General features: G+C 42.3%; 1 protein-coding gene across 9 annotated transcripts in view; it reads right to left on the bottom strand.

Moving 5' to 3' along the window:
• The window catches only part of LOC308622130 (CASP8 and FADD-like apoptosis regulator), a 91,092-nt gene that overhangs the window by 51,504 nt on the left and 13,388 nt on the right, over positions 1-26,200 (bottom strand). For 5 of the 9 annotated variants that reach the window (XM_081243271.1, XM_081243269.1, XM_081243273.1 and 2 more), the window contains exons 2-8: positions 22,151-22,562; positions 19,707-19,812; positions 18,020-18,155; positions 17,074-17,159; positions 14,033-14,090; positions 11,049-11,098; positions 10,282-10,363 (exon numbers count right to left, since the gene is read on the bottom strand). In XM_081243271.1, the coding sequence (XP_081099397.1) occupies positions 10,282-10,363; positions 11,049-11,098; positions 14,033-14,090; positions 17,074-17,159; positions 18,020-18,155; positions 19,707-19,812; positions 22,151-22,512 (880 nt within the window). In that variant the 5' untranslated portion in view covers positions 22,513-22,562. Of the gene's footprint in view, positions 1-10,281; positions 10,364-11,048; positions 11,099-14,032; positions 14,091-14,758; positions 14,841-16,313; positions 17,160-18,019; positions 18,156-19,706; positions 19,813-22,150; positions 22,563-26,200 lie in introns of those variants that run through there. The other 4 variants (XM_081243275.1, XM_081243276.1, XM_081243277.1 and 1 more) reach the window with 4 other exon arrangements.

The raw sequence follows: 26,200 nt of genomic DNA, 5'->3' as shown, positions 1-26,200 counted from the left end.
CTATAAAAGTAAAAGTAAGCAATCACAATTTCTCTTCTGGCTTCTCAGCAGGAAACGGAAAAAGATTAAAAGTTGGAAAAGAAACACAGCCTTGGGTTAACAAAAATCTGGAATCTAAGCAGCCACTGGACAAATAAGAGCTGGCTTGTGTGCTCTTAATTTAATTCACCCAGCCTATGAGCAGTATCTGGACACAATCACATAGAGTCTTGTAGAACATTCCACTCAGCAGACCCACATCCTGCCAGATATGGCGGTTTTAAATAAGCCCATGATTCTTTGACACTCCTCCCTTAAAAAGATAGAGTGTAATTCCCCCCCCCCCCTTGAATGTGGACCAACTTGGTAACTCGTTTCTAATGAGTGGAATGTGGTAGAAGAGATACAACGTGACTTCCAAAGCCAGGTCACTGTGGAACAACTCACTCTGGGGGAAGCCAGTTGCCATGTCTTGAGAACACTCAGTACAGGTCCCCAATGCCACGTGGAGAGGCCTCCATGGAGAAGAACTTAGGCCTCGCACCAACCAGCCACGTGACTGAGTACCTGAGAAGCCCCTCCAAAGCCAATCAAGCCTTCAGATGACCCCAGCTGACATCTGACCACAACCTCCCAAGAGACTCAGGGCCAGAACAACCTGGCTAAGCCACTCCTAAATTCCAGACCCACAGAAACTGTGAGAGATAGAAATAAATGAATATTGTTGTTTTAAGCTACTAAATTTTGGAGTGATTTGTACACATTATCAGATAACTAATTCACCAGGTAAGTCAACAAAAGGAAACGATAATAACCATTCCCTAAGAATGTAGTTAGGCTACTTACTTTTCTCCTTCTGCCTGGCCCGTAGGTAAGGGTGAAAAAAATGAATTTGTATATATATATATATATATATATATATATATATGTCACGTCATAATGAAGAGATATAAAGAAGGTGCCAACCCCCTTAAAACCCTGTGATAAGTAAGTATTATCAGGAAATGACAGTTGCTGAAAACCTATTAAATACCTCACTTGTCCACATAGGATCTCAGAGTGGTAGAAAAGGCGTAGCAGCACCGCCCACTAGGCATGGCTTCTGAGGGTGTAGGCAAGGCTTCAGTACCCAGTTCTGTGCTCGGGATGAAACCAAGTGCTGTACCATGTGAGAGAACCTGGACTAGGACCCCAGTGCCGTCCCCACTGCTTTAGTCCAAACTCTCCCTTTCAGGAGCCACACTCTCCGGTCATGGAGCATTCTCTCCTCTAGGGGGCAGAAGCAAACAGAGAAACACCAGACGCGAAGCTCTTTTGTTTGCTTGTTATCTCAGACTGGCTTGCTCCCCTCAAAAGCCTCTTTTCACTGATAGATTTACTCCCTTATCAAAGTCCTTGAAAGAAAGCCACAGTCTCCCTTTCCATCCTGATACGCAGAGGTCTGGACAGAACACATGCTGCCCTGTGCCTTAACCTCCTTTCTTTATCTGGGCTCCCCGCAGGTTCTGGCTGAAGCAGCAGCTGGGCTGTCACAAGGCAGTCAGCAGGCAGCTGCGTGATACGGGTGAAAGAGGAACAGTCTTGGAATCACAAGATCTGAGTTTCAGTCCTGGCTCTTCCACCCACTTACTGGTCTGAACCTTGCCTGGTCCTGAAAAAAAACTAACTGGTCCTGAAAAAAAACTAACTTACACTAGCAGAAGAGCTAAGAAGGAGATGCAAATCTGAGGTCTAGGGCAGGAAGTCCTTACCTAATACAACAGAAGGAAAAGGGCTAAAAGCTGGAGGTGAACCCAAAAGCCATAGAAGTCCCCAAGGCCAAGTATAAGGCCAATCAGAACACCAAATCTGGATGGGCCTCAGACCAAGATGGAGCATCCCTTAAATATCCCTGTGGCAACAGTCACTCAATGGACACAGCCTGAAGTCATCACAGCTGGCATTTCCCAATAACAGCACATCTTTCCTCTATCAGTTGGTGAGGACTGATGCCAGCTGTTGTTCTCTCTTGGGCCAGCAAGAACACAGATATAGCCCAGTCTAATTTATAGGATCAAGGGGGTTGTGACAGTGTGACTTTGAACAAATTACATCTGTAGTTTATTCATATATAAAATGGATCAATACCAATGCCTATACCGTGTCCTCCAGAAGGTGGCTGAGAGGACCCACTGAGATTTCTGTCAAGATGCTTTGCAAACTGTGAGTGCTTATTCAAACATATTAGTTTTAAAGAACATAAAGGCAGCCACTGCACCACAAATCATGGAGCCTGCCTGCGATGCCTCTCTTGCATGGAATATACCTCCTTAGAACCCAGAGGGAGGTCTCTACAGTCTAAACTAAAATGGACTCAGAGCAGCCAGATTCTGTGTCCCATGTATCAACAGTAACTTCCTTGTCCTTACTTGCAAATAGGGGAAGAAAAATGTGGGTGTTGAGTTTGGAAAATCAAGCTTCAACCAACTGCATTAGTCCCACTTCTCCTTCTACCCACCCTGCAAACCCCACTCCTGACCCAGCCCTATGTCTGTAAAATTCAGCTGTTCCTTTATTAACTTCCTGAAATGATGAGGGGTTTCTTCTGGCCTTGAAATTAGTACAGGGCTGTTAGTGAAGGGCTAGGATCAGCATTACCCACCCATCTGGGGACTACTGAGATGAAATCCAAAGAACTAAATAAAATGTCATGATCTCATTCATTTAGAATGTGTTTTGACCGAAAATGAGCTCACATGTATCTTGACACTATCTAAAAAAGGGGATTCATTAAATAAATGTATAGAATAAATAAGAAAGAGGGGATGCTTCCTCAGTCTATTTATGATCACTTATTGAGCACCTTTAATAAGCCCAGCTCAAATTACTATAAAGCACATGAATGGAACACAAGTGGGCAGGATATTCTTAGTGGAAAGGGGAGTTTTGAGGTCAAATGTGAATGAGAAATGCAAGGTTGACAAGACTTAACCAGGTTTCGTTACAGGAACACTGCTCGGAAACTTTAAGGCCAACATGCACTGCAAATCTCCTAAAGAGGAACAAATTATTTCTTTTTTTTTTTTTTTTTTTTTTTTTTTTGCAGTACGCGCGCCTCTCACTGTTGTGGCCTCTCCCGTTGCGGAGCACAGGCTCCGGACGCGCAGGTTCAGCGGCCATGGCTCACGGGCCCAGCCGCTCCGCGGCATGTGGGATCTTCCCGGACCGGGGCACAAACCCGTGTGTCCTGCATCAGCAGGCGGACTCTCAACCGCTGCGCCACCGAGGAAGCCCTTTTTTTTTTTTTAAGCACAAAAGATCACTAGTATTTCCTTCTGGACTAGCTTTTCTTAGGAGAAAACAATATCAATAATAAACATGTCAAGAGAGGCTTCTATGGCCCCTCGGGTGGCCTAAAAGTCCTCTGCTTTTCCACATACCCACCACGCCTATCCACAGTTCCAAGACCCCAAAAGCTCTGAAAAACTTAGGTTCTTTTCCCTGACTCATTTTGTGGCAAAACCTTTCCTGAACCGATGAGAAGCTATTTATAGTCTTTATTCCACTTAGTGTAAGTATCCATTCCTTTTGCTGTAGAAATAGTCACATATTTGATTATGGGGTACTGCCCTAGAACCCACTGGAATGTTCTATAAATTACGGTATATGGGCCATGTCATCTTTCTGAACTCTTAAAACTTTAAAATTTTGAAATGCAAGGGTCTCCAATAAGGGATCTTGGACCTATAATTCTTTATACCCTAGCTTTATGCTGTCTGTGAAAAAAGGGTTTGCTATGTAGCACTGATTTAAAGGGAAATTTCATTAGTGATGCTAGGTTTCCAACTGAATGGCTGCTTAATCTCAGAGGATAAGAATGCCCAGAAAAAAAAAGCATACCACCACAGACTTCCTGGTCTTTTGCCCACAGGGAAGCTATCGTTAATAGTTTGCTAATCCCGCAGGGGTTAAGAGGGAAGACCCCACTTCCTTGGCACTCAAGCTGGCAGGCAGCAGTAGCCGCTCCATGGGAACAAGGCCTCCATCTACCATCTCATGTGTGACTTACCACGTGTCTTCAAAGCTCAGGAGCAGAGGCCACAGTGGCTGCTCCGATTCCCCTTGCTGAGATATGTTTACATCTATCAGTGCAGGAACATGCTACTGATTTGGCTTGTTGCCCATTCCATTAAGGGAAAATGAGGAAAGGAGGCTGGGTAACCCCAAGGAGCAGCCAAGCTCCAATCAACACCACTGCAAAGATCTCTACGATCAACTCCGGGCTTTCAGGACTAGCTGCTCTGTTAGAAGAGGAAGTTTCTTAGGCAAGATTTCCCAGGGAAACGTGCAGCATCTGCTAGAAGAATCTAAGCCTTAGCCTGGTTAAAAGTATAGAAAAATCTTCAAGCTTTTCAGAAAGAGCAGGGAGAAAAGAGAGGAATAAACACGTCCTCTTACAATCTGCTAACACCAGCTTTCAGTCAGCAGCCTAAAAACCAGCCAGAGCCCTAGGTCAAGGTCCAGAGTCCAGTGTCTGTGATGTGAGGCTTTCACTTCTTGGCTCCAAACCAGAGCAAAAGTCCACTGCTATGTCAGGGCACCTTGAAGCAGGGCCTCGCACAGGTCTAGCTTTGCTAGGTCTCTGACACAGGTGACGCAACACGGAGGACACCAAGCACAAAGCCACTGAACGAATTAGCCTCAAAACCTTAAGTTTCCATGCCTGCTCCAAGAAGAGGTTACTGACTACTCCAAGGATTCTTCTCAAGAATGAGCCACCAAACAATAACCTTATAACCTTATCTTTGTTCACAATGTGGCTCTGAGGCCAGACTCTACTTCATGGCCTCCATACCTGCTTCACAAAGGGCCAAGCATGGTGGGGTCTTTTGTTTTTGTTTTTAATTTGAATAATTTATGTGTCCAAACTTTAATATGAACTTATTTCTTTTTGCTTCAGTACTCTACCAAACTTATCTTTTACTGCAGTAACATGATTTGGTGTATCAACTATACCATTCACTGCTTTTTTTTTTTTTTCTTCTTTCTTGCAGTACGCGGGCCTCTCACTGCTGTGGCCTCTCCCGTTGTGGAGCACAGGTTCCGGATGCGCAGGCTCAACGGCCATGGCTCACGGGCTCAGCCTCTCCGTGGCATGTGGGATCCTCCCGGACCGGAGCATGAGCCCGTGTCCCCTGCATCGGCAGGCGGACTCCCAACCACTGCGCCACCAGGGAAGCCCCATTCACTGCTTTTTATATTTAAGTTATTTTTTTTTAACATCTTTATTGGAGTATAATTGCTTTACATTTTTGTGTTAGTTTCTGCTGTATAACAAAGTGAATCAGCTATACGTATACATATATCCCCATATCCCCTCCCTCTTGCGTCTCCCTCCCACCCTCCCTATCCCACCCCTCTAGGTGGTCTCAAAGCACCAAGCTGATCTCCCTGTGCTATGCAGCTGCTTCCCACTAGCTAGCTATTTTACGTTTGGTAGTGTACATATGTCAATGCTACTCTCTCACTTAGTCCCAGCTTACCCTTCCCCCTCCCCATGTCCTCAAGTCCATTCTCTATGTCTGCGTCTTTATTCCTGTCCTGCCCCTAGGTTCTTCAGAACCATGTATATATTTTTTTTAGATTCCATATATATGTGTTAGCATACAGTATTTGTCTTTTCTTAGTTCCCCGACCAGGGATCAAACCCACATCCCCTGCATTGGAAGGCAGATTCTTTACCACTGGGCAACCAGGGAAGTCCCAAGCATGGTGTTCTGCAATAGTAGGGGTGCAATAAACATTTATGGGATAAAGGAAGAATAAACCTATAAAGGTTTGGGGAAATTACATATTCTGGATAAAAGTCTGATTTTTTTTTTTGAGGACAGGAAAAGATAGGTATAAGAGAGTCTTCCAGATTCTACAGGTACAAAGGAATGGTTTTAGAAACACACCAAGACCAGTAGAGCTTACTCCTTCATTCATTCACCCAACAAATATTTACTGAGCTCCCACGTACCAGGCATGGTTCCAGGTTCTGGAGACACATAGGAAAAGCTCCCCACCCGCATGGAACTTAGAGCAAAGTAGCTAAAAGCAGAGGCTTTGCAGTCAAGCTTTCAAATCCCGACTCTATTACTTAACTAGAAAAGTTAGAAAGGGAGTTTGTTGTGCTCTGCTTGCTCACCTTGAAAATGGGGATAATAGTACCTATCTTGCAGTAATATTTATGAAAATTAAGTGAGAATCCCCGTAAAGGAATTAGCAAAGCACCTGACACATAGTATATTTTTAATAAATTTTACACCCTGGGACTTCCCTGGTGGCGCAATGGTTAAGAATCTGCCTGCCAATGCAGGGGACATGGGTTTGATCCCTGGTCCGGGAAGATCCCACATGCTGTGGAGCAACTAAACCCATGCACCACAACTACTGAGCCTGCGCTCTAGAGCCCGAGAGCTACAACTACTGAACCCGAGCACCACAACTACTGAAGACGGCGTGCCCTAGAGCCCGTGCTCCACAACAAGAGAAGCCACCACAATGAAAAGCCCACACGTCACAACGAAGAGTAGCTCGCACTCACCACAACTAGAGAAAGCCCGCGCGCACCAACGAAGACCCAACACAGCAACAACAACAACAAAAATTTACACCCTGATCACTACCACCCTCAAGTTAGTCTTACCATATTATTGTTAGTTTCTTTCTTTTTTTTTTTTTTATGGGTTTGAGAGAGTTAGATCCTTAGGAAGAGAGAACAATTAGTGGGCTGCTGAAGTGGCTCTGGGCAAGAAGCTGTGAAGAGGAAGAGAAGTTGAGACAGTTTTTTAAAAAGGTGGTGAGGGGCGCAGTATTTACCAGCAATCCCACTCAGGAGAATTGAAAATATATGTCCACACAAAAACTTGTATTAGTCAGGGTTCTCCAGAGAAAAGAACCAATAAGATAATACAGTGATATGTATAAGAGATTTATTACAAGAAGTGAGAGCCCTCATGTCTAGTAATAATGTTTATTGCCAGACTCCTGCACTCATCCCAAATGTTCAGCGTTAACCAAGTGAGAAAGTTAACTAGGGAAGAGACATAGGAAACCCCACAGAATCACCTAGACGAACTGGGCTGTTAGGAAATGAAGAAATGAAACGTGTTGCACATAATTAAGACTACTGTCAATCCAAGCAGGATTCCCAGCCTGGAGTCCTCAGAGAAAAATCGCTGGGAGGGGAATTGGAAACTGAAGAGCTGGAGGCCTAGAGCGGGAGTGTGAGAAGAAACTGTGTCATCCACTTCACATTAATTAATACTCTCCTGCTGTTCTGAGTCTCAGCTGCGTGTATACGTGGATTCAGGACCCGTCAGCTGATAAAAGCCGCAACACAACAGGAGTAAGAGTGTGCTGTCTGGTTTCTTTACCTGTCAGTTAGCCACCTGAGCCCAAGGGCGTTGTAGATGTGGCCTCAAGCCCAGTTATTTGTATTGTTCCCAGAGGCAGGGAGAGCTTGAGTCAAGGAAGCAGATGTACAAATGCACCTCAGGCCAATACCTGTTCTTACCTCATCAAAGAGGCCCCCTGCTCCAGCTCCTAGAGATTCTGATTCTACGCTCCTTTCCATTTTTCTCTCCCATCAGACCATGCCACTCTCTGCCCTCCCTCCCCCTGGCGTTTGTGTTCAGATTCTCTTTCTCTGTCATGCCTGCTCATACCATGACTAGTAGTAGTCTCCCCAGCTATCCACCTGTGTATGTCCCCAAAAGTTACCCCCTCTTGGTGTTACCCCTTCTATTCCAGTTAGCCCCAGGCTATGGGGACCTGCCCCACTCCCCCATGAGCCCAGAGCAGGCCTCAGGACTCCAGTTCTCTGGTCCCTCACTTGTCTGGGTCAGGCTCCCTGTACCAAGCACAAAGCCATGGCAAGTTCTAGCTCAGTGGTTTGCAGCTAAAATTAAACAAACAAAATGGACAAATAACATTAACTGGCATTTAGTACGTGCTTACAGTGTGTGTCAGGCACTGCCGTAAGTTCTTTACAGGTAGGACTCATTCACTCCTCCCAACCTCCGTATGAGGCGGGTCCTGTTATTAACTCATTTTACAGGAGAAAAACTGAGCTACCGAGAGGCTAGAAAAACTGCCACAGGTAACAAGCTAAGCCATGGCAAAACCATGATTCAAACCCACACAGTCGTATTCCAGGGCTCAACTCTGATCACAATCCTATAATACAGAAAAATACAAATATACACTCAGTCCCTGCCTAAAAGAGGCCCCTAACTCAGCAAGGGAAGCAGACAGTGAATTATAGCCACAAATTCACAAGTCATGGCTTTATCTTTGTGGTTCTCCTCATACAACAGATACACATCCTGCACCAAGTCCAGCTGGGAACTTCCTGCTAACGCATGAAGCAGAACTGATTACAACCAAAAGAGGAGGACAATTACACAATCTCTTTTAAAGCAGGAAGTTACTCACTGAGAAAATATTTTCTCATTCTCATGTGAATACTAATGGCTAAAACAGAAAGAACACGTCTTGTACATCAACTACACCTCAATTTAAGAAAAATAAAATTAAATAAATAAATAAAGGACACATCTATAGCTCAGGAGATAGCATTTCTTACATCCATCCAAATACAGGACATGAGAAAGTGAGATCATACATGAACTCCTGGGAAATTCAGCTTAATATTTGCTAATTTGATCTTCTCTTGGATTCTCTTCCCATAAAACTCACCATGGTAACATTCTAAGTGAGCCTAGAAGACAGTTCTGACTCATTCTAAGAGAATGTTGAGAAGCTGGACAACTGTGGAAATAGAAGGAGCAATCCTTTCAAGAAAGAGATAGGGATTTCCCTGGTGGCACAGCAGTTGAGAATCCGCCTGCCAGTGCCGGGGGGCACGGGTTCAAGCCCTGGACCGGATGGATTCCACATGCCGCAGAGCAATTGGGCCCGTGCTCCACAGCTACTGAGCCTGCGCTCTAGAGCCCACGAGCTACAACTACTGAAGCCCGCGAGCTACAGCTACTGAAGCCCGTGCTCCTACAGACCGCGCTCCTCAACAAGAGAAGCCACCGCAATGAGAGGCCCACGCACCGCAACCAAGAGTAGCCCCCGCTCGACGCAACTAGAGAAAGCTCGCGCGCAGCAACGAAGACCCAACGCAGCCAAATATAAATAAATTAATTTATTTAAATAAATAAATTTTTTTTTGAAAAGAAAGAGATAAATAATTAAACCCAATGTTATTGTACTTATCTAGGCTTTTCTTCTTTTTTGATGCATCATCAGTGACTAATTCAGTTCGAGTCAGAAATCCAACAACTGAGCAAAAGAATCGATTCAGATCCAAAGTTGAGACACAGGTAGTACACACTCAGGCCAGTAACCAAAGTCCAGGGTGACAGAACTAAGGGACACATTGCCTCTAAGTGAACACAAATTTATCCTTTTTTTTTTTTTTTTTTTTTGCGGTACGCGGGCCTCTCACTGTTGTGGCCTCTCTCTTTGCAGAGCACAGGCTCCGGACGCGCAGGCTCAGCGGCCATGGCTCACGGACCCAGCCGCACCGCGGCATGTGGGATCTTCCTGGACCGGGGCACGAACCCGTGTCCCCTGCATCGGCAGGCGGACTCTAAACCACTGCGCCAACAGGGAAGCCCATCCTATTTTTAATGTTCCCCAGAAAAGCTTTCAGAGTCTATCTAGGTGAAATGATGGGGTATCTGATAATACTGAAGCCCAGAAAACTTTCCATTTTAAACCCCCCTTTGGATCCCAGGACTCCTCCCTGCCACAGCATCCAGCATGGAAAGACAAGACTGAAGCTCACCAACTTTCACAAAGTTTGCCTTTGTGCCAGAGACAACGCTATGTGTTCCCCCAACCTCCTTTCATTTTCCTCATGACACACAACTTGTCTACTGTGGTTGGATGGGACACATGAGTTCTAACCAAAGGAATGAGGGTGGAAATGATGCATATCACTTTCAGGCCTGCCCCTAAAGTCTCTTGTGAGATCTTCCACTCGCTTCCTTCATCCACCAGCCAGATATAGAGGATCCTGAGGAAAACTCCAAGCCCTCAGATGATGACACCACTGATGAGCACATGGAACAAAGCTCTACAGTACCACCCGCACCAGACTGCAACATGAGTGAGAAACTACCCTTCATGTGTGAAACCACATTTTGGCATTGGTTTGTTACAGCAGCTAGTGTGGATCACTCGATGAATACAGCTTGTGTGTGCCGTGATCTCACTGTGATCTCACTGTGGGAGCATCATTTCATCTGGAGCATTCACACCTACCTGTGTCATTGCCAATGCAATCAATTATCAGGCAGATTCCCAGGGGCTTGCTCTGCATCTTGTATCTCTCTTCCAGTACGTGCTGGAGAGGAAAGCAGGGATTGTTAAAGACCCTAAACATTGTTTTTTTCCTCAAGATTCCACCCATGTGATCTTTTCTTTTGGATTTCCTTAAATTTCCTTTTGGCAGGTGAGTCACTCAATAGACACAGGCTGAAGTCATCACAGCTGACATTTCCCTTCCATATCAACAAGCTATTTCAGTTTCTATTTAATTTTAATAAAAATTGCAGTCTCTTTACGCATGTCTTAGCTTTGTGGGATAAAGATAATTTAAAACACAGAGAAAAGATGGGTCATATGTTTCCACAGTAACCTAAGATTGGACAAGTGATATCTTTCCAAACCAATACAAAAGGAGGTCTTTCTATTATGGAGAAGAGGTATCAGCATAGAAAAAGTCAGAACAAGTCAAGGTTCAGTGTCACTGCTTATTTATATATTCAGCCATCACTCAGCTGAGAAGAGAAATGCCACTTTGGAATTTTCCTGCATTCCAAGGTTCACTAATGCAATCCACTTCAACATCTTTCTCTTTGCTACATCCAAGGTCCCCCTTTAGAACAGAAGAGTTCTCAGAATAGCACACCCTCAGCATCCTGTTGTTACAAAGAATTCTTAATGGACAGATATTTTTAAAGCCATCAGTGTTCTCCACAGATACTGTGCTTACAATACAATACCAAATCAGATCATTTATTCTGTACCTGAGGTAAAAATGCTTCTGATTCCTGAATGGATGTCTTCACTGGTTCTCCTGAGGGATGAGAGAGAAATCATTTACAAAGCTGAAGGAGAACTAGCCCTAATCCTAGTCCCTGCGGGCTGCGTTTCTTTATGTCTCACCATTTTTCTCTCCCTATTTTCTTCCCCCTACTGTCTTTTCTTTCCCCAGCTATACTCAGCCCCAAGCTTCTAACCTCACACTGAAAAACCTAACTGATAAGAAAACACAAGTCCCCATGCTAAACAGGGGTTATGTAGAAAAACTGCTTAAATAGAAGTAAAAGAAGCCTCTCCCTTGCCCTTCTCCAGGTAAGGACCCAGTGACTGCTGAGGTTTTAACCTGATAGGGAGAATTTAATAAACTAACCACCCAACAATATCAATAGCTTTACTGCATGTGCTGAAATTGTGCACAATGCCTCAAGGGAACAACCTTAGAGACACAGAGAAGGGAAAGCTTTTGTGGGTTTGCCACTTATAGAACAGATGGCCATGTTTTCTTAGTCCAGTGATATTGGGAGATCATAAAATAAAATGTCAATGGTAAGATAGGGGACAGTGGGCTTAGGAAATATAGATGAACCTAGAGCAAACTCTGTAGATAAAAAATGACTTTACTAGTCCCGGGGAGGTGGAGAAACCACCAGTTTTGAAGCCATAAAGGGCTGGCTGAAACCCTAGCACCATCACTAACAAGTCCTGTGATCTTGGGCAAGTTTCTGAAGTCTCAGGGTGTGTTGGGCTTTGTTTGCCTTGTTTTGTTTTTTAATCTCTGAGATGAGCATCTAATTTATGACTGCTGCAAAAATGAGAAATAATGTCTAAAGACAGGCAAAGAAAATGCCAATATTTGGTAAGGTTTGGGGGAAATGAATACTTTCAAATGGTAATGCTGTATAAGTTGAAACAGTCTTCTTATTTTTTTTTTTTTTTTTTTTTTTGCGGTACGCAGGCCTCTCACTGCTGTGGCCTCTCCCGTTGCGGAGCACAGGCTCCGGACGCGCAGGTTCAGCGGCCATGGCTCACGGGCCCAGCCGCTCCGCGGCATGTGGGATGTGGGATCTTCCCAGACCGGGGCAGGAACCCGTGTCCCCTGCATTGGCAGGCGGACTCCCAACCACTGCGCCACCAGCGAAGCCCTGAAACAGCCTTTTTAAAGGACAATTGGCAATACCCTTTAAACCAACATTCTGCTTCTAGAAGTTTATCCTAAGGAAATAATAGAGCACGTGTGCAAAAATGTCAAGGAGATGTACTGAAGGACTGTTTGTAATGGCCCTAAGCTAGAAAGAAACTAGAAGTCTACCAACATGAAACTGGTTAAATAAATTATGATATATACAATGGAATACTATGCAATGTTAAAAAGGATATGAGAAATATTTATGTATTTGACAAGAAAAGATATGCAGGATGTATTTAGTGAAAAACAGATTACTGAAAAATATGTATAATATGGAGCCAACGTACTTAAAAATTTTACATGTGTTTGCGTGCATATACCTACATATACTTACTAGAGGTACACAGATCAAACATTAATAGTGGTTAGGTCTGATACTCAGAATTAAGAGGAAATTTCACTTTATCTTTTTGTATTTTAGCAATCATGGCTTAACAGAATTTTAAAAACACGCAAAATAATATATGTAATATGTCCATCTCAGTTCAGGGCACTTACTAAAAGTGCTTAATAAATTGTAGTTATTGTAGTTATTATCATCATCATCCAGTTGAAATCTATTTGGAAGTCCAAAATAATATGAATACTTGATTATTTTAAACTTCTATTAGATTAAGGTCAAGTTATCAGGATGCTTTTCTCTTTTACTAGCAAATGAACCACATCCAGGCAAAAGCAGGCAACTAGCTCTCCTAAGGATCTGCAGGGCTGTTGGGAGCCTCACTTACCTCACCTGTTTAATTACCATCAAGGATAAACCTGCCATCAGGCAGCCCAATGGAAAAAACACTGATTATTTTAAATTCCTATCCAAATCTACCAGGTCTCCCATTTTAAACAGCTAATTCTCACCACCTCACCAGTGTTTTAAGAAACACACTGTCACCTCAGAAATTAATTTGCTCCTCAACAGCTTTTGCTGGAGAGCTGACTTTTACATAGGGAATGCTGGGCATGAGCTGCTCCATCTGGCTGAGCTGGGCAGAATGCTTGCAGGTGCACACAGACAGCATGTCGGCTGAGTCATGAGGTGTTGCCATATAGAGGAGGTTTCCATCAGGCCACTGCCCTGCTCTCTGCATTCAGGATCGCCCCTGCACACAAATTCCAAGCTCCTCAGGGAAGACTGAGTCCTCCTTACCTGTCTATGCAGCCCCACCTCCGGGAGTTCTTAAGTACTACAGTAAGAGACTGAGTCTCAGCCCTCACTTCAAGGAGGACTCAAGACAAGCAAAAAATACGCTTCTTGAAAATGATGGGATCAAGTGCTGATGTTTTAAGAGCGATGAGAGGGATCTTAAATCCCTTAAATCTTATGGTTGAAATGACTAGGTGTTTTTTTTTTCTTCCTTTCTTTGTAGGGGTGGGGAATGTCATCTGTACAGTATCTAGATTTATTACATGGGCTATAAAACAAGATCCTAGTAACCTTTCTTCTTCCTGCTGCTAGATATTTGGTTTAACATGGTTCATTACCATGGCTAGATTAATGTTTAACATGGCCTGGTTATAGTTCTATTTCAGGTATAAATGTTGTATCTCTTAAAAAATATAGTCAAGATGATGAAGCTGATGAAGTAAGAGGTGTTTAAATTCAAATAAGCTAATTTGATAGATACCTAGAAATGCCAATGAATACATTTTAAGAGTTTAACTGTTTTTTATTTTGAGAACTTAATTAAAATATGTAGATAAAAGAAAGGCAACTCTAAAAATGTAACATTCTGTACTTGAATTATCAATCATTTATAAAGAACGAATATAAAGAAAAGCTGGTCTTACTCTGAGTGTCACGTTGTCCCATCATGAGTCTGTGTTCTTTACTCCTCCCATTCTGGAGCTTCAAATATAAAAAATAAGGTCACACTCCCTATTCATTTTTCAGAGACATTATATATTACACCTCTTTAAATATCTCGATAGGATTCTTACCCAGGAAAAAATAAAAATATCAATTCACTGTTAAATTATCTAAAGAAGGCTAGCAAGAGCCATTAACTCCATAAATCCATATTCTATGGCCAAAGTAGCAATTCAAAGTGAAAATACAATGAATGTGTAAATATGCTCAACTAGCATTTAGAATATGGTATAGGAGAGTTGCTACAATAGCTCCAAGTTAGAAAAAGCTGTTGGAACATGCAATTGACATTCAACCTGATCTTTAACACAGAGGCAAGGTACAGTATGGTTAAGAGTGGGAGTGGGATTCTGCCACTTACTAGCTATGTAACTTTGAGCAAGTTCTTTAACTGTATGTCTGTTTCTTTATCTTCAAAATGAGGATAATAATAGTATTTACCTTATAATTTTTTTGAAGATTAAATGTACACAAAGTACTCAGCACAGTGCCTTTTAAGCACACAGAAGTGCTTAATAAATGTCCAGTTATTATTTTTCTATAATGCCTAGCTACACATAAGCCACATGTGGGAGTGGTTCTTGAAAATTAGCTACCCTTCTGAGGGCCAGAATGGGATGAATCAGAGAGTGAAAGATTGAACAGACCCTTTCTCTTCTCAGATGACAGGTCCTGTGTAAGGTACACATAGCACACACTGTCAACCATCTGATACGCTCAGCTTTCAAATGACAGTTCTCCTCTGAAGCTATCCTAGCCAAAAGAGAGAAGTACACTATTTATTAAGCTGTGTCTGTAGCTAAGTCTGTGCATCTAAATGAAAGAAAAACATATAAGTTGCTTTTATCACTAATAACCAATGACTTAGCCAGAGGATAATGATATTAGGTAGAATTTGGAACCCCACATAGGTGTGCATTCACTTTTACATACTATTAAAGAGATATAACATGAAATCAAAGCTAGATTTATTGCAGATAAATATAAAAAGCATTATATTACAGAGTCACAACTTTTTTTTTTTGGCTGCACAGTGCGTCTTGAGGGATCTTAGTTCCCCAACCTGGGATCAAACCCGTGCCCTCTGCAGTGGAAGCACGGAGTCCTAACCACTGGACCGCCAAGGAATTCCCACAACTTCTTTATTCTATAGTATGTTGGTATCATGTGTTATTTAATGCCACCATAATTTTTAAAGCACTTTTGCAGCCTTGTATGAGTTAACATCCAGGTATTCAGTTCCCAGATCTTGCGAGGAATTCACTGAATCCATATGCCACAGTGCCTGCTAACTAAATGAATGAATGATCAGGGTCACAGATTAATATAGCAAATTTAAAGAAAAATTTACACACAGAGCACGTGGGTTCTTAATAGGCTACATGGACAGTGAATACAATTACTTGCATTAACAAAATAGAAAGACAATAACAAAAATATGGCAGGCTTTTAACTAAGAATGACAGTATAATTTATGTTAGATAGACAATAGCAGAGAAAGCCCAGAAAATCTGGATCTGAATCCTAAATCAGTTTTCTCTCATGATTTGGTATCATAGAGATTCAGAAGGACAAAAAAAGCATATTTAATTCTTGAAAAAAATGACAGATATATCTAAGCTATGACATGATACCATGTAGTTTATTAAATACACCATGGTGTAGAGAAAGGAGTATGGACTGGCCCAGGTCTGGCGGTAGGTAGAGGTGGGAAGTCACTTAATGTTCCTTAGGCCTAAATGTCCTTATTTATTTAATGAGGGTGTTGGACAGTATAATGCTTACCATCCATCTGAGCTCTGAAATTCTATTGCTTAGTGGTATCTCTTACAGATTATATTCTCCACAAAACTATTTTTATGACAGGTATAGTCAATATGTTCATCACACACTTTTATGAAAGTGCTTATGATTTAATCACAGATTATAAACTGTGGTCTAAGTCCTGACTACAAATTCCACATATCCTTATATGGAATGAGGATGAGGATGAGATTACACTAAGGTTAACTTCTCAAGATAAAAGATTAACCGAAGCACAGTTCTAATGATAACCTTGCACCACTGACCAACACAACAACCAGAAGTGACTACATATTATTTATGGTCACAAATCAATCACTCAGTAACATCACTCAACAACAAAAACACTTTTGTTGAAATCATTAAAAGAAGCTCAATGAAAAGCAAATGCACAGAGAGGTAAATACAAGGATATTTATTTTGAAGTATTGTTTTATAACAAAAGGTTGCAAATAATCTAAAAGTCCACATATACAAGAAAAGGCTAAACATACTGATACATCTAGAAAGTGAAACTATGTTCCATCATTAAAAACAATGATTGAATAAAGGCAGTCCCGTATGATTCATACGAAACAATTTGTAAGAGTTCTCAGATCAGCAAGTGGACATAGCGTGCTACCATTTGTACAGAAGAAAAAAATACAAATTAAATATGATATGTGATATGATAGATTATCTCTGGATAGAAGAAAATGGTTAACAATAGCTGCCTCTGGGGAAAGGAACTGGGGTAAGAGGAAATATACTTTAAAAATTCTTTTAGCACATTTTGAATTCTTTGCCCATGGGCATGTCCTACCTATTTTTACTTAAGAAGCTAAATTTTCAAAGGAACAAGTGAACAATGAAAAAAATGTTTGTATATGTAGATACACACACAGGAAAACAAAAAGACTAGAAGGGAATAACTGTTAACATGGAGGTGATTTATTTTCTTCCCTTTATATATATTTCTCTGTATTTTCCAAATTATTTCAATGAACACATGTTAGCTTTGAAATTATAAGAATGTATACATATTTTAAGACAAATGCACATTTCTGTCACAATTTTTTTCAGATATTAAACGAAGTACATGCTGGGAGAATGTGTACATTTTTATCAAAGTTCTGAAATTGTTTCATGCTGGGATTCCACACATTTGCTCCAGACTCACCCTTAGGTTATATGAAGGATCCTTTATACTCAAGTTTGGCAGAGATGCCTGGAGAGCATTTACATAATTTGTTTCCGCTCCTTGAGCTGCAAGCAGAAGACAGGCTCTGAGTTAAGATTTACAAATTATCATCAAATGACTCTTCAACAGTGGCTCAGTTCATGGTCAATCATGATCTTTCAAAATACCCTAAACTTTCCAGCCACCTTACTGAATTCAAAATATCAGATCAGATGACTCTTCTATCGATGTCATTAAGAACAGACTAAAAATGCTACTCCTGTTCTTGATCTTGAATCAGCCATTGGGGGGTGGGGGGGGCAGGGCTGTGTGTAGATCACTGAGTATCAGCCATGCCCTGTGGTGGTAGTAGACTGCTAGCAGAGCCCACGCTGAGTGTGAGTCTAAAAGACAACAGGTAGGGGTGCCATGAGAGAGAAGGCCAGGGTGCGCTGGTCCCCTTTATGGGAGGAGGGGTTCTCAGCAGAAAAGATGCCCTTTTGCATGAGGAGGTTTTGTGCAACTGGAGACATATGCAGGGCAGCTGTAGGACCCCAGTGATAGGATATCATCCCAAGTCAGGCCAAACTCTGGAGCAAGGCAGCAGGGCTCAGCATAGACTCAAAAGCCCTGAGTGCCCACAGCGCCACCAGCCAGTACAGAAAATGGGGGTGCAGACTCTTTCCTGAAGACCAGAATGTTAAGAACTGCTTGGCGGCATTTTGCAGAGGGCCAAGACTGTGTGGTCAGGGGTGCTGGGTGATGAAGTTAGCAGATGGGGGGTATGGAGGATATAAAGGGTTCTGATCTCTAGCCACAGGCTGGTGGGAGCTGTGGACCTTCGGGTTCTGTTCCATCCACCCGTCCAACACACGGGTCTCTACCAATGAAACCCACTATGCACAGATACTTCCTTAGGCCACAGAGAGGCCAAAATGCTGCTTACCAGACTGCTTGTATTTCTGGATTTTTGTCTTCAGGTCTATTCTGTGGATGTTCCTTAGGCATTTTTCTAATAAATCCAAGTGATCTGGAGCAACCAGGTTTAGCTTCTCCAATTCAATCACAAGATCCAAGAAACTCTAAGAGAACCACCAACAAGAAACAAATGTCAGTAGGGCTGACTATTTGGCCTCATATGCAAACCTCAGGCTGTGTAATTTATTAGAGCAAGAAAATGTGACCAGAGGGAGCCCTTTCAGTGACCTTCAGTGATCCTAAGCCAGACCGCTCTGTTTTATAGTCCTTCCAAAGCCATGAGCAAATTACACTCCTGGAATTTACTCAGAAAAGAGGTACGTCTTTGGGGGGCCAACCTGTACCTAGGTTGGGGATAGATACATGGGCCATTTGTGTCAGGAAGGATTGAGAGAGCAGGCCTGAAAATAAAATCCTCCCAAGTTCAATCTCTTCCCAAAAGCCAGGCTGGTGTTATACTGAAAAACTCTGAGGGCTTTACTGAAAAATGGAAGTGAGAAGGTAGCTAGGGAAACGTTTTTACTAGAAAAATTCTAATGATACAGTTTTGAAGTCCCTAAAATGTTTTAAGCAATGCTGGAAATTCCAACTCATTCTGACACAGCAGACATGAGGTGGCAAAATTACAGGGTTAGGGTATTTTGCTACTCATTCACCCTGGACCGTAGGGATTGTGAAAGAACTATATTTCAGAAATAGGCACTGCTTTTGGTGTTACTTCCTTTCTGTTTAACATTTGGTTACTAATGTGCTATCTTTATTTTTAAATTAATAATGATAATTAAATCTACATAAATGATTGGGAAATAAGTTGATTAGGGGACACCAAAAAAGGAGTTGTATTTTTTCATTTTCCTTCCCAGTTCGCATTTGATGGTGGGGGCATACTGTCACCCTATATTCCCACATTTCAGAAATGAAACAACAATCATTAAGGAACATGAGGAAATTCTTAAGCAATGATTTACCAGAGTCCTCAGAAGCAGGTCCTTGGTGGACATACTGTCACGTACTAGAGACCCGAGCTTTCCCTGGCCTGTCCATAGGTCAGAAGTAAGGCCAGCTGGAATTTATATACTTTTCCAGCGATCACAGCATCCCTAAGATCTTCACCCCTACCTCATTTGCAACCCCAAATCTGTACTTTTGCCATTCCCTGGATACATCAGTCTCAAGGACCTTCCCCTGCCCAGCTACCCTGCAGCCTAATGACTCCACACTGACCCTGAGCCCGCTGAGGAGTCAGAGAGCAAAGATGGGAGTGGACCGGCATTTCCTCCTGTTTCTACTCAGCATGAGCAGAAGGGACTCCCTAACCCTCCCAGATGATCTGTCAAACCAGGGAGAGAAGCTGATGTATAAGCCAGGCCTATGAATTTTACACAAATAAAGGATAAAATACAAAGATGAAAGAAACACCCAGGGCCACACCAGCCGATATCACTCTATTGCCTCTCAATTTATGAACCAATTTTCTTCCCATCAATGTTACTATGAAAAATAAAACCCATACTCTTCTCCCTTCCCACCTTCACCCCCGACTTGGTCCTCCCTGCTTAAGTACCTGTTTCCCTCTCTTCACACCATAGAGAGCACCCCTCCAACTTCCAATAGGCTCTTGGGAACATGAACGAAGAAAAAGAAAGAAAACTCACCTTATCCTTGGCTATCTTGCCTCGGCCCATATAATCTCTCATGAGGAATATTAATGAGGACACATCAGATTTATCCAAACCCTCACCAATCTCCATCAACAGCACCCTGTAAACGAGATAAGTTTCTGTAGTAAATTCAGAGACCAGTCCTAGTGAGAACTCCAAGAGCCTAGGCCTCCTCTATGTCAATAACTGGTTAAAAGACTAATTCTTGCCCCCATTTGAATGCGCCCCCAAGAAAACAGAAAGCTTAGATCACCCCAGGAGGAGATCTTAAGGGAAGTCAAAAAGCAAATTTATCCGTTCCCCAGTTTTCAATAGGAGATGGTACCTCTTTTAACAACTGCTATGAAAAGAACAAGAGAATAAAAACTTCCCCAAAGGGTTTCCCTGGTGGTGCAGTGTTTGAGAGTCCGCCTGCCGATGCAGGGGACACGGGTTCGTGCCCCGGTCCGGGAAGATCCCACATGCCGCGGAGCGGCTGGGCCCATGAGCCATGGCCGCTGAGCTTGTGCGTCCGGAGCCTGTGCTCCACAACGGGAGAGGCCACAACAGTTAGAGGCCCGCGTACCGCAAAAAAAAAAAAAAAAAAAAAAACTTCCCCAAAGAATCCCCTAGCTCCCCCAGAAGTTATAATGAAATAAATTAAGAACCTAAATGACTAAGACGAAAGACATAAATAGAATTCAAAGTGATCTTGTCTTCTCTGTTTAACAAACCCCCAGTGATACTGATGCTGCTAATCCAGGGACAATACTCTGAGTCACAAGATTGTGAAGCAAAGTAACACCTGGGCTATCCTGGCCCGCGCCCGAACTCAAAGGTTAAAAGGCATCTAGATTGGGATTGTGTCTGTAAATATCTCTGTCTAGAAAGCCCCTCCTGACTTAGCCACCTCTGTTCCAGTTGGAGTTACCATCATGCTTTATCAGGGCTCCCAAGGACACCTCATGATTGTCATTATTACCTTGACATTGCCGTCATTACTTAGAAGCCTGTTTTCCCAATTAGACTCTAATATTCTTGAGGATGGAAGAGTCTTCATTCGTTTTGCTTTAGTGCTTACCAAACACCTGGCATAGGTCAACCCACAATAAAGCCCACTCAACAGAGGAATAAATGAATCTAACACTCCCAGGCCTCTCTACTCAGAGGCCCAAAGGAACCACCTCCATTCACCACAGCAAGGAAACAAGAGATGGAGAGAGTCCCCTGACTTATTCACAAAAACCCAGTCAGTGCCTCCCGAAAAGTTTTAAGAAGATTATGACATCATGATGGTTGGAGAGGTGGAAGATGATCAAGAATAACAGCAACAATAATAATAAACCCTTATATTTGTAGAGTGCTGCCCAGTTTAAAAAAGTACTTCACATAATTTAAAATAATAATAATAATTTTTAAAAAGTACTTCACATACTAAATTATCACAATCGATCCTCACAAACACACTTGTGAAATCAGATATTATTATTTTTAGCTTCACAGGTAGAAAAACGAAGGCCCAACTGATGTCAGTGGCTGGCTCAGCCTACGTGGCTTGTAACTGACAGTTCTGAGGCTTCAAACAGGACTTTAGACCTCAAATCTCATATACGTTCCAAGGGTCACACTGCTTGCAACTCTCTTTAACATAGTTTTTAATCACGTACATCACCTCCAAATATATATTATCAATATAACTAAAGGCTGGTGGTCTGGAGAAAAAGGAATCACTGATTTAAGGTTACAAATTATCTTTCTTTCCCCAGAAGCGCAGCCTTTCCGCTGGTTTCTGTGCTCCTCTGAACCTCCAAGAGAATATTATGTGAACAGGAGGAAGGAACAACTCAAAGGCTGTCTGAACTAGAGGGGACTCCAGTGGCCGTTCCTCTCCTGAACCGAAGGAGGTCTAGAGATGGTTAATTGAAGAAACGTTCAACCTGGGCTCCCCAGAGCCTTCGGGAACAGGGACCTCACAGAAAGCAAGCCCACCCCACTAATTTCCTCAGCAGGGGAAAGACCGGAGGGGGTTCAGGAAGGATCACAGAGCTCTACAAAGGTCAGGAAGATTGCTGTCAGGCTTGTTATTTCCTTTCTGAGTAACCGGAAATTACCAGGCTCTGACATCACAGGCTAGCAAAGAACACAGCAGATCTCACAATCAGAGAGGCCTGCAAGAGTACTAGCTCTTAGTCACTCCTCTCTCATTCTACCCATCAGGCAAACACATACCATCCATCCCTTCCTCTTTCATTCTGATCTTCTACCCAATTACTTTAAGCAGACATGCCCTAAGAATTCAGAGTTCAGAGGAATGAAGTAACATCGGTATGGCAAGAGGATCAGTGGGTAGAGAAAGTCATGAGGCTGCTTTTCCTACTGTCCTCATTTCTGTGACTCTGAAGTCTAGACCTCCTCCCTCCCTCCCACCAGTCCAGCCTCAGGAGGGGCTGATGAATTACCTATAGTCCGAAATAAGATGTGGGTGCCTGTGCAGGAGGGCCTCCGCTGTCCGTCTGTCCATCTTCAAGACCCTCTTGAGCAAGTCAAACCGCCTTACTCTGTAGAGCAGCTCAGCCAAGCTCACAGAAGACAGCTTTCCTTTCTCTCTTAAAACATCCAGAAGGTCCCTGACATTAAGTGGAACCACATCTGCAGCAACGTCTCGGCACAGAAAAAGAAGCATCTCCTTCTCGTCTTCATCAAGTGCTTCTTCCACCTGATGGATGACCTCAGCAGACATCCTGTACAGTGTCATTCCAAGGAACAGCAGTAAGGAAAGTCTAGTCCAGTCAACAGAAGGCCATAAAGCTACCAATTGCATTTCTGATGGTTTTCTTCATTTCTTTCAGAATCCTTTCCAATGGAGGAGTTCTGTGGTTAAAAGGGAATTTTTTAAAATCCTCCTATCAAAGTAACTTTTGCCTAAAACTCTAGGTATAGGCTCTTTCTTTCTTGCTGGTCTCTCTAATCGAGCAGATTAAATTCATATTGTTAAGTCTACAGAAAGCGATCCTCTCAGTAGACAAAGAGACTGACCCGAAATTCAAGACAGACAAAGAAGATAACCTACATTTTAAAGGAAATGAGATCAGAGACAAATTACTTCCCCCAAATCCCATGTGCTTTATCAGAACTTATCAGAATGTAAAGTGTGGTAAGGGGGAAATCACTGCTAGGGAATTAATGATGAAGTGGCAAATGATTGACCTTGGTGTGGGGCAAGAGGAAAAGCCCAATGACTAAGCTGCTTTCTGGATGAGAGAAACTGAGGTCACAGGGGTTAACTCCTTTTCGGTGACCTCCCGGTAGGCTTGAACAAATACAAATCTTAGCAAAGGGGACCCTCTGCAAGGTGTCAAAAATGATGGGAGAAAACACGTTTCTGTCCCTACCCCATCCCTTTTTTCCGGTTGTTCTACTTTGAAACCCTTCATTCACACCTGCTGCCATCCTCCCAAAACCCAGGCCCTTTACACAGCATCATCATGAATGCTCATGGGACCTGCCACCATGGCTGAACTTAGGCCTTGTCAAGTTTTGATCACCTCTTTGGACCTCGAGCCCCTTGGAAGAGTCAGAAGTCTGCACTCACAACACACTGCTGGACGGCAATTATCACTAGAGATCCTGATGGTATCAGTGGAAGGAAGGAGGTTGAGCAGATCTGCAGAAAGGTCTGGGAATTGGGTGCGAACGGTGGGGAGTTCATGCCATGGGTCTATTCTAAACTTCTTGCATTGGAACTCAACCTATTTTCTTTCAAAATTTAAGTTGCAAATGGGGGTCACTGTCTACTCTAAAGTTTCATAGCCATATTTTATGTTAAATAAGCTCTTATGTTCTAGGAGAGTACCCTATCTGTTTCTATCAGACAGCATTTCAGGTTAAAAGCTAATCTTAGCAAAAGATAACTGGAAAACAACCTAACTGTAAGTTGCTAACTGTTGCTACATATTTGTGTACAAGCATATTTATGTATTTATATAGCAGGATTTACGCAAAGGAACACTGAATCTATTTTAGTTATTTATATACAATCTCAGTTCACAAAAGATGAGGCATCTTACAATAAAAACATGTAAGTAGAAAAAAATTTTATATGAGAACAAGGGGGGAAAATATTAGGTAGAAAGTCAAAATGAGGTGGAGGGATAAAGAATACAATGCAAATATGCAGGCCAGAAAGACCTAAACAGATTTTAGTAGACCTTGAATTTGTCCCAAGCTTCCTGGCAGTCAAAGCAGAAAGGGATATAGGGGATGTTAAACAGCTCTTGCTGTCAAAAATAAGAAAAATTGAAAGATTCTTAGAGGAAGCATAATTTCCCTAGAGTTCCAGAGTTCCCCATCAATGAAAATATTAGTGAGTACTTTAGTGTCTGAAATTAACAAAATTACATTTATTTTAAATTTTGGTTTTTAAAAATTTTTAATATTTGACTTTAAAATAAATCCATTCATTCATACCTTTCACACTGGCCTTCTCCCCAGTAGTCTAAATGGGTGAGTTCTTAATAAAAACAGACATTTTAGTTAATGTAGACTTGTTAAAAAGTATTGGCGTGTCTATGCCAATCCCATGCTCATTCATCCAAGCCTCACTTAAACACGGCCATTCTAAATAACTGGAGAAATGAAATTTAATAAATGATTGTTTACTGAAAGTAGAAAAACTAGTACTCAGACTACTTTATTATTATTTTTTTTAATCTGAAAGCTCAATGCTAATTTTATGTGTTCTGCAGAGCCTAAATCTGTACTCCACTCACAGGCTAACAGGACTTTAACCTAACCACTAGTTTCCATAAAAGAAGGTCAAGTTCTTTTTCTATTCACTAAAAGTCACAATTTTGTTAGTTGCTGTTATTATAAATTAACCTGTAAAATATTTATACACACTAGAAAGTATAAAATAAGTAAACACAAGGAGAAATAAGATGTTATCTACATTCACCAAACATACCTGAAATAGAACCAGAGCTACTAGAAATGAAATGTTCAATTCCCTCTTTTTAAAAACAGTAACAGGGCTTCCCTGGTGGCGCAGTGGTTGAGAGTCCGCCTGCCGATGCAGGGGACACGGGTTCGTGCCCCGGTCTGGGAGGATCCCACATGCCGCGGAGCGGCTGGGCCCGTGAGCCATGGCTGTTGAGCCTGCGCGTCCGGAGCCTGTGCTCCGCAACGGGAGAGGCCACAACAGTGAGAGGCCCGCATACCACAAAAAAAATAAATAAATAAAAAAAAATAAAAACAGTAACAAACTTTTGTAATTCATAATTATCAGTGATATAATCATGCCATCAAGAGCTAACAAAATTAGATAATGTTTTAAAAAATATTATCTGCTCAGTTCACTTCCTCCAGCCATTACACCCAAGGCTGCTTTCTGCCAGTCACGCACAATCAGCAAGAGAACAGGCATGCTGTCTTCCCTCTGTACTAACAGAGGTATAGTTTGGCAGTAAAATCCAAATTACTCGGTGGTAGCATCTGGCATAGTCAAAGAAAATATCAAAAGGAAAACTACAGATCCTGTGCTGACCCAGGCCAACCAGATGCAGCAAAATACCAGTGCTTATATGTTGGGGTGGTGTTGGGGACAGTTAATTGGGACTAGAGGTGATAGGCACTTGAGAGAGGGGAGCATGAAAGGAAGAAGTAGGGTTACAGTCCAAATAATCACTACTTTGCTGGGGTTTCTTTTAAACCCAAACCAAGAAATTAACATAAAAATTACTCTCAGACTAAGGAAGCCCATAGGGTCTTTTTTTTTTTTGAATACAAATTTTTTAAGGTGCTTTTTAACATTTCAGACACCATAAATAGCAAAAAATAAATATTGCAAAAACAATACAAAAAGATTTAAAATATATAATTTACATATAACCATCATGTAAGTATATGTCTTCGTTACACACATTTTATTCATAATTCTGTTTATAGCTTTATTTTATTATCTGTTATGGTTCCAGTAATATAAGTTATATCCTTTATAAAAGCCTTGTAATATTTTTACTAGAAGTCAAGCCCACAAGGTCTTGAGAGGCAAACTCCAAACCACCCTATAAGGTCAACTTCCCAGCCCAGGGGATATGAAACATCCATTCTGCTGGAGGTGAGCTCATGATTAAAACTCACCATGCATAAACATAAAAATCACCACGACAGTAGACAAAACAAAACTCACACCCTAGGAACGTACATCTGAAAGAGTTTAAAATAAGCATCTTAAAAGTTTCAAGGGACTTCCCTGGTGGCACAGTGGTTAAGAATCCACCTGCCAATACAGGGGACACGGCTTCAACCCCTGGTCCGGGAAGATCCCACATGCCACGGAGCAACTGAGCCCATGCGCCACAACAACTGAGTCTGTGCTCTAGAGCCTGCGAGCCACAACTACTGAGCCCATGTGCCACAACTACTGAAGCCCACGCACCTAGAGCCCATGCTCCCAACAAGAGAAATCACCACAATGAGAAGCCTGTGCACCACAACGAAGAGTAGCCCCC

This window comes from Mesoplodon bidens, assembly GCF_964165515.1.
Source record: "Mesoplodon bidens genome assembly, chromosome: 8".
Lineage (NCBI taxonomy): Eukaryota > Metazoa > Chordata > Mammalia > Artiodactyla > Ziphiidae > Mesoplodon > Mesoplodon bidens.
Note: the sequence above shows the minus strand (reverse complement) of the source record. Positions and strands in the feature narration are given on the sequence as shown.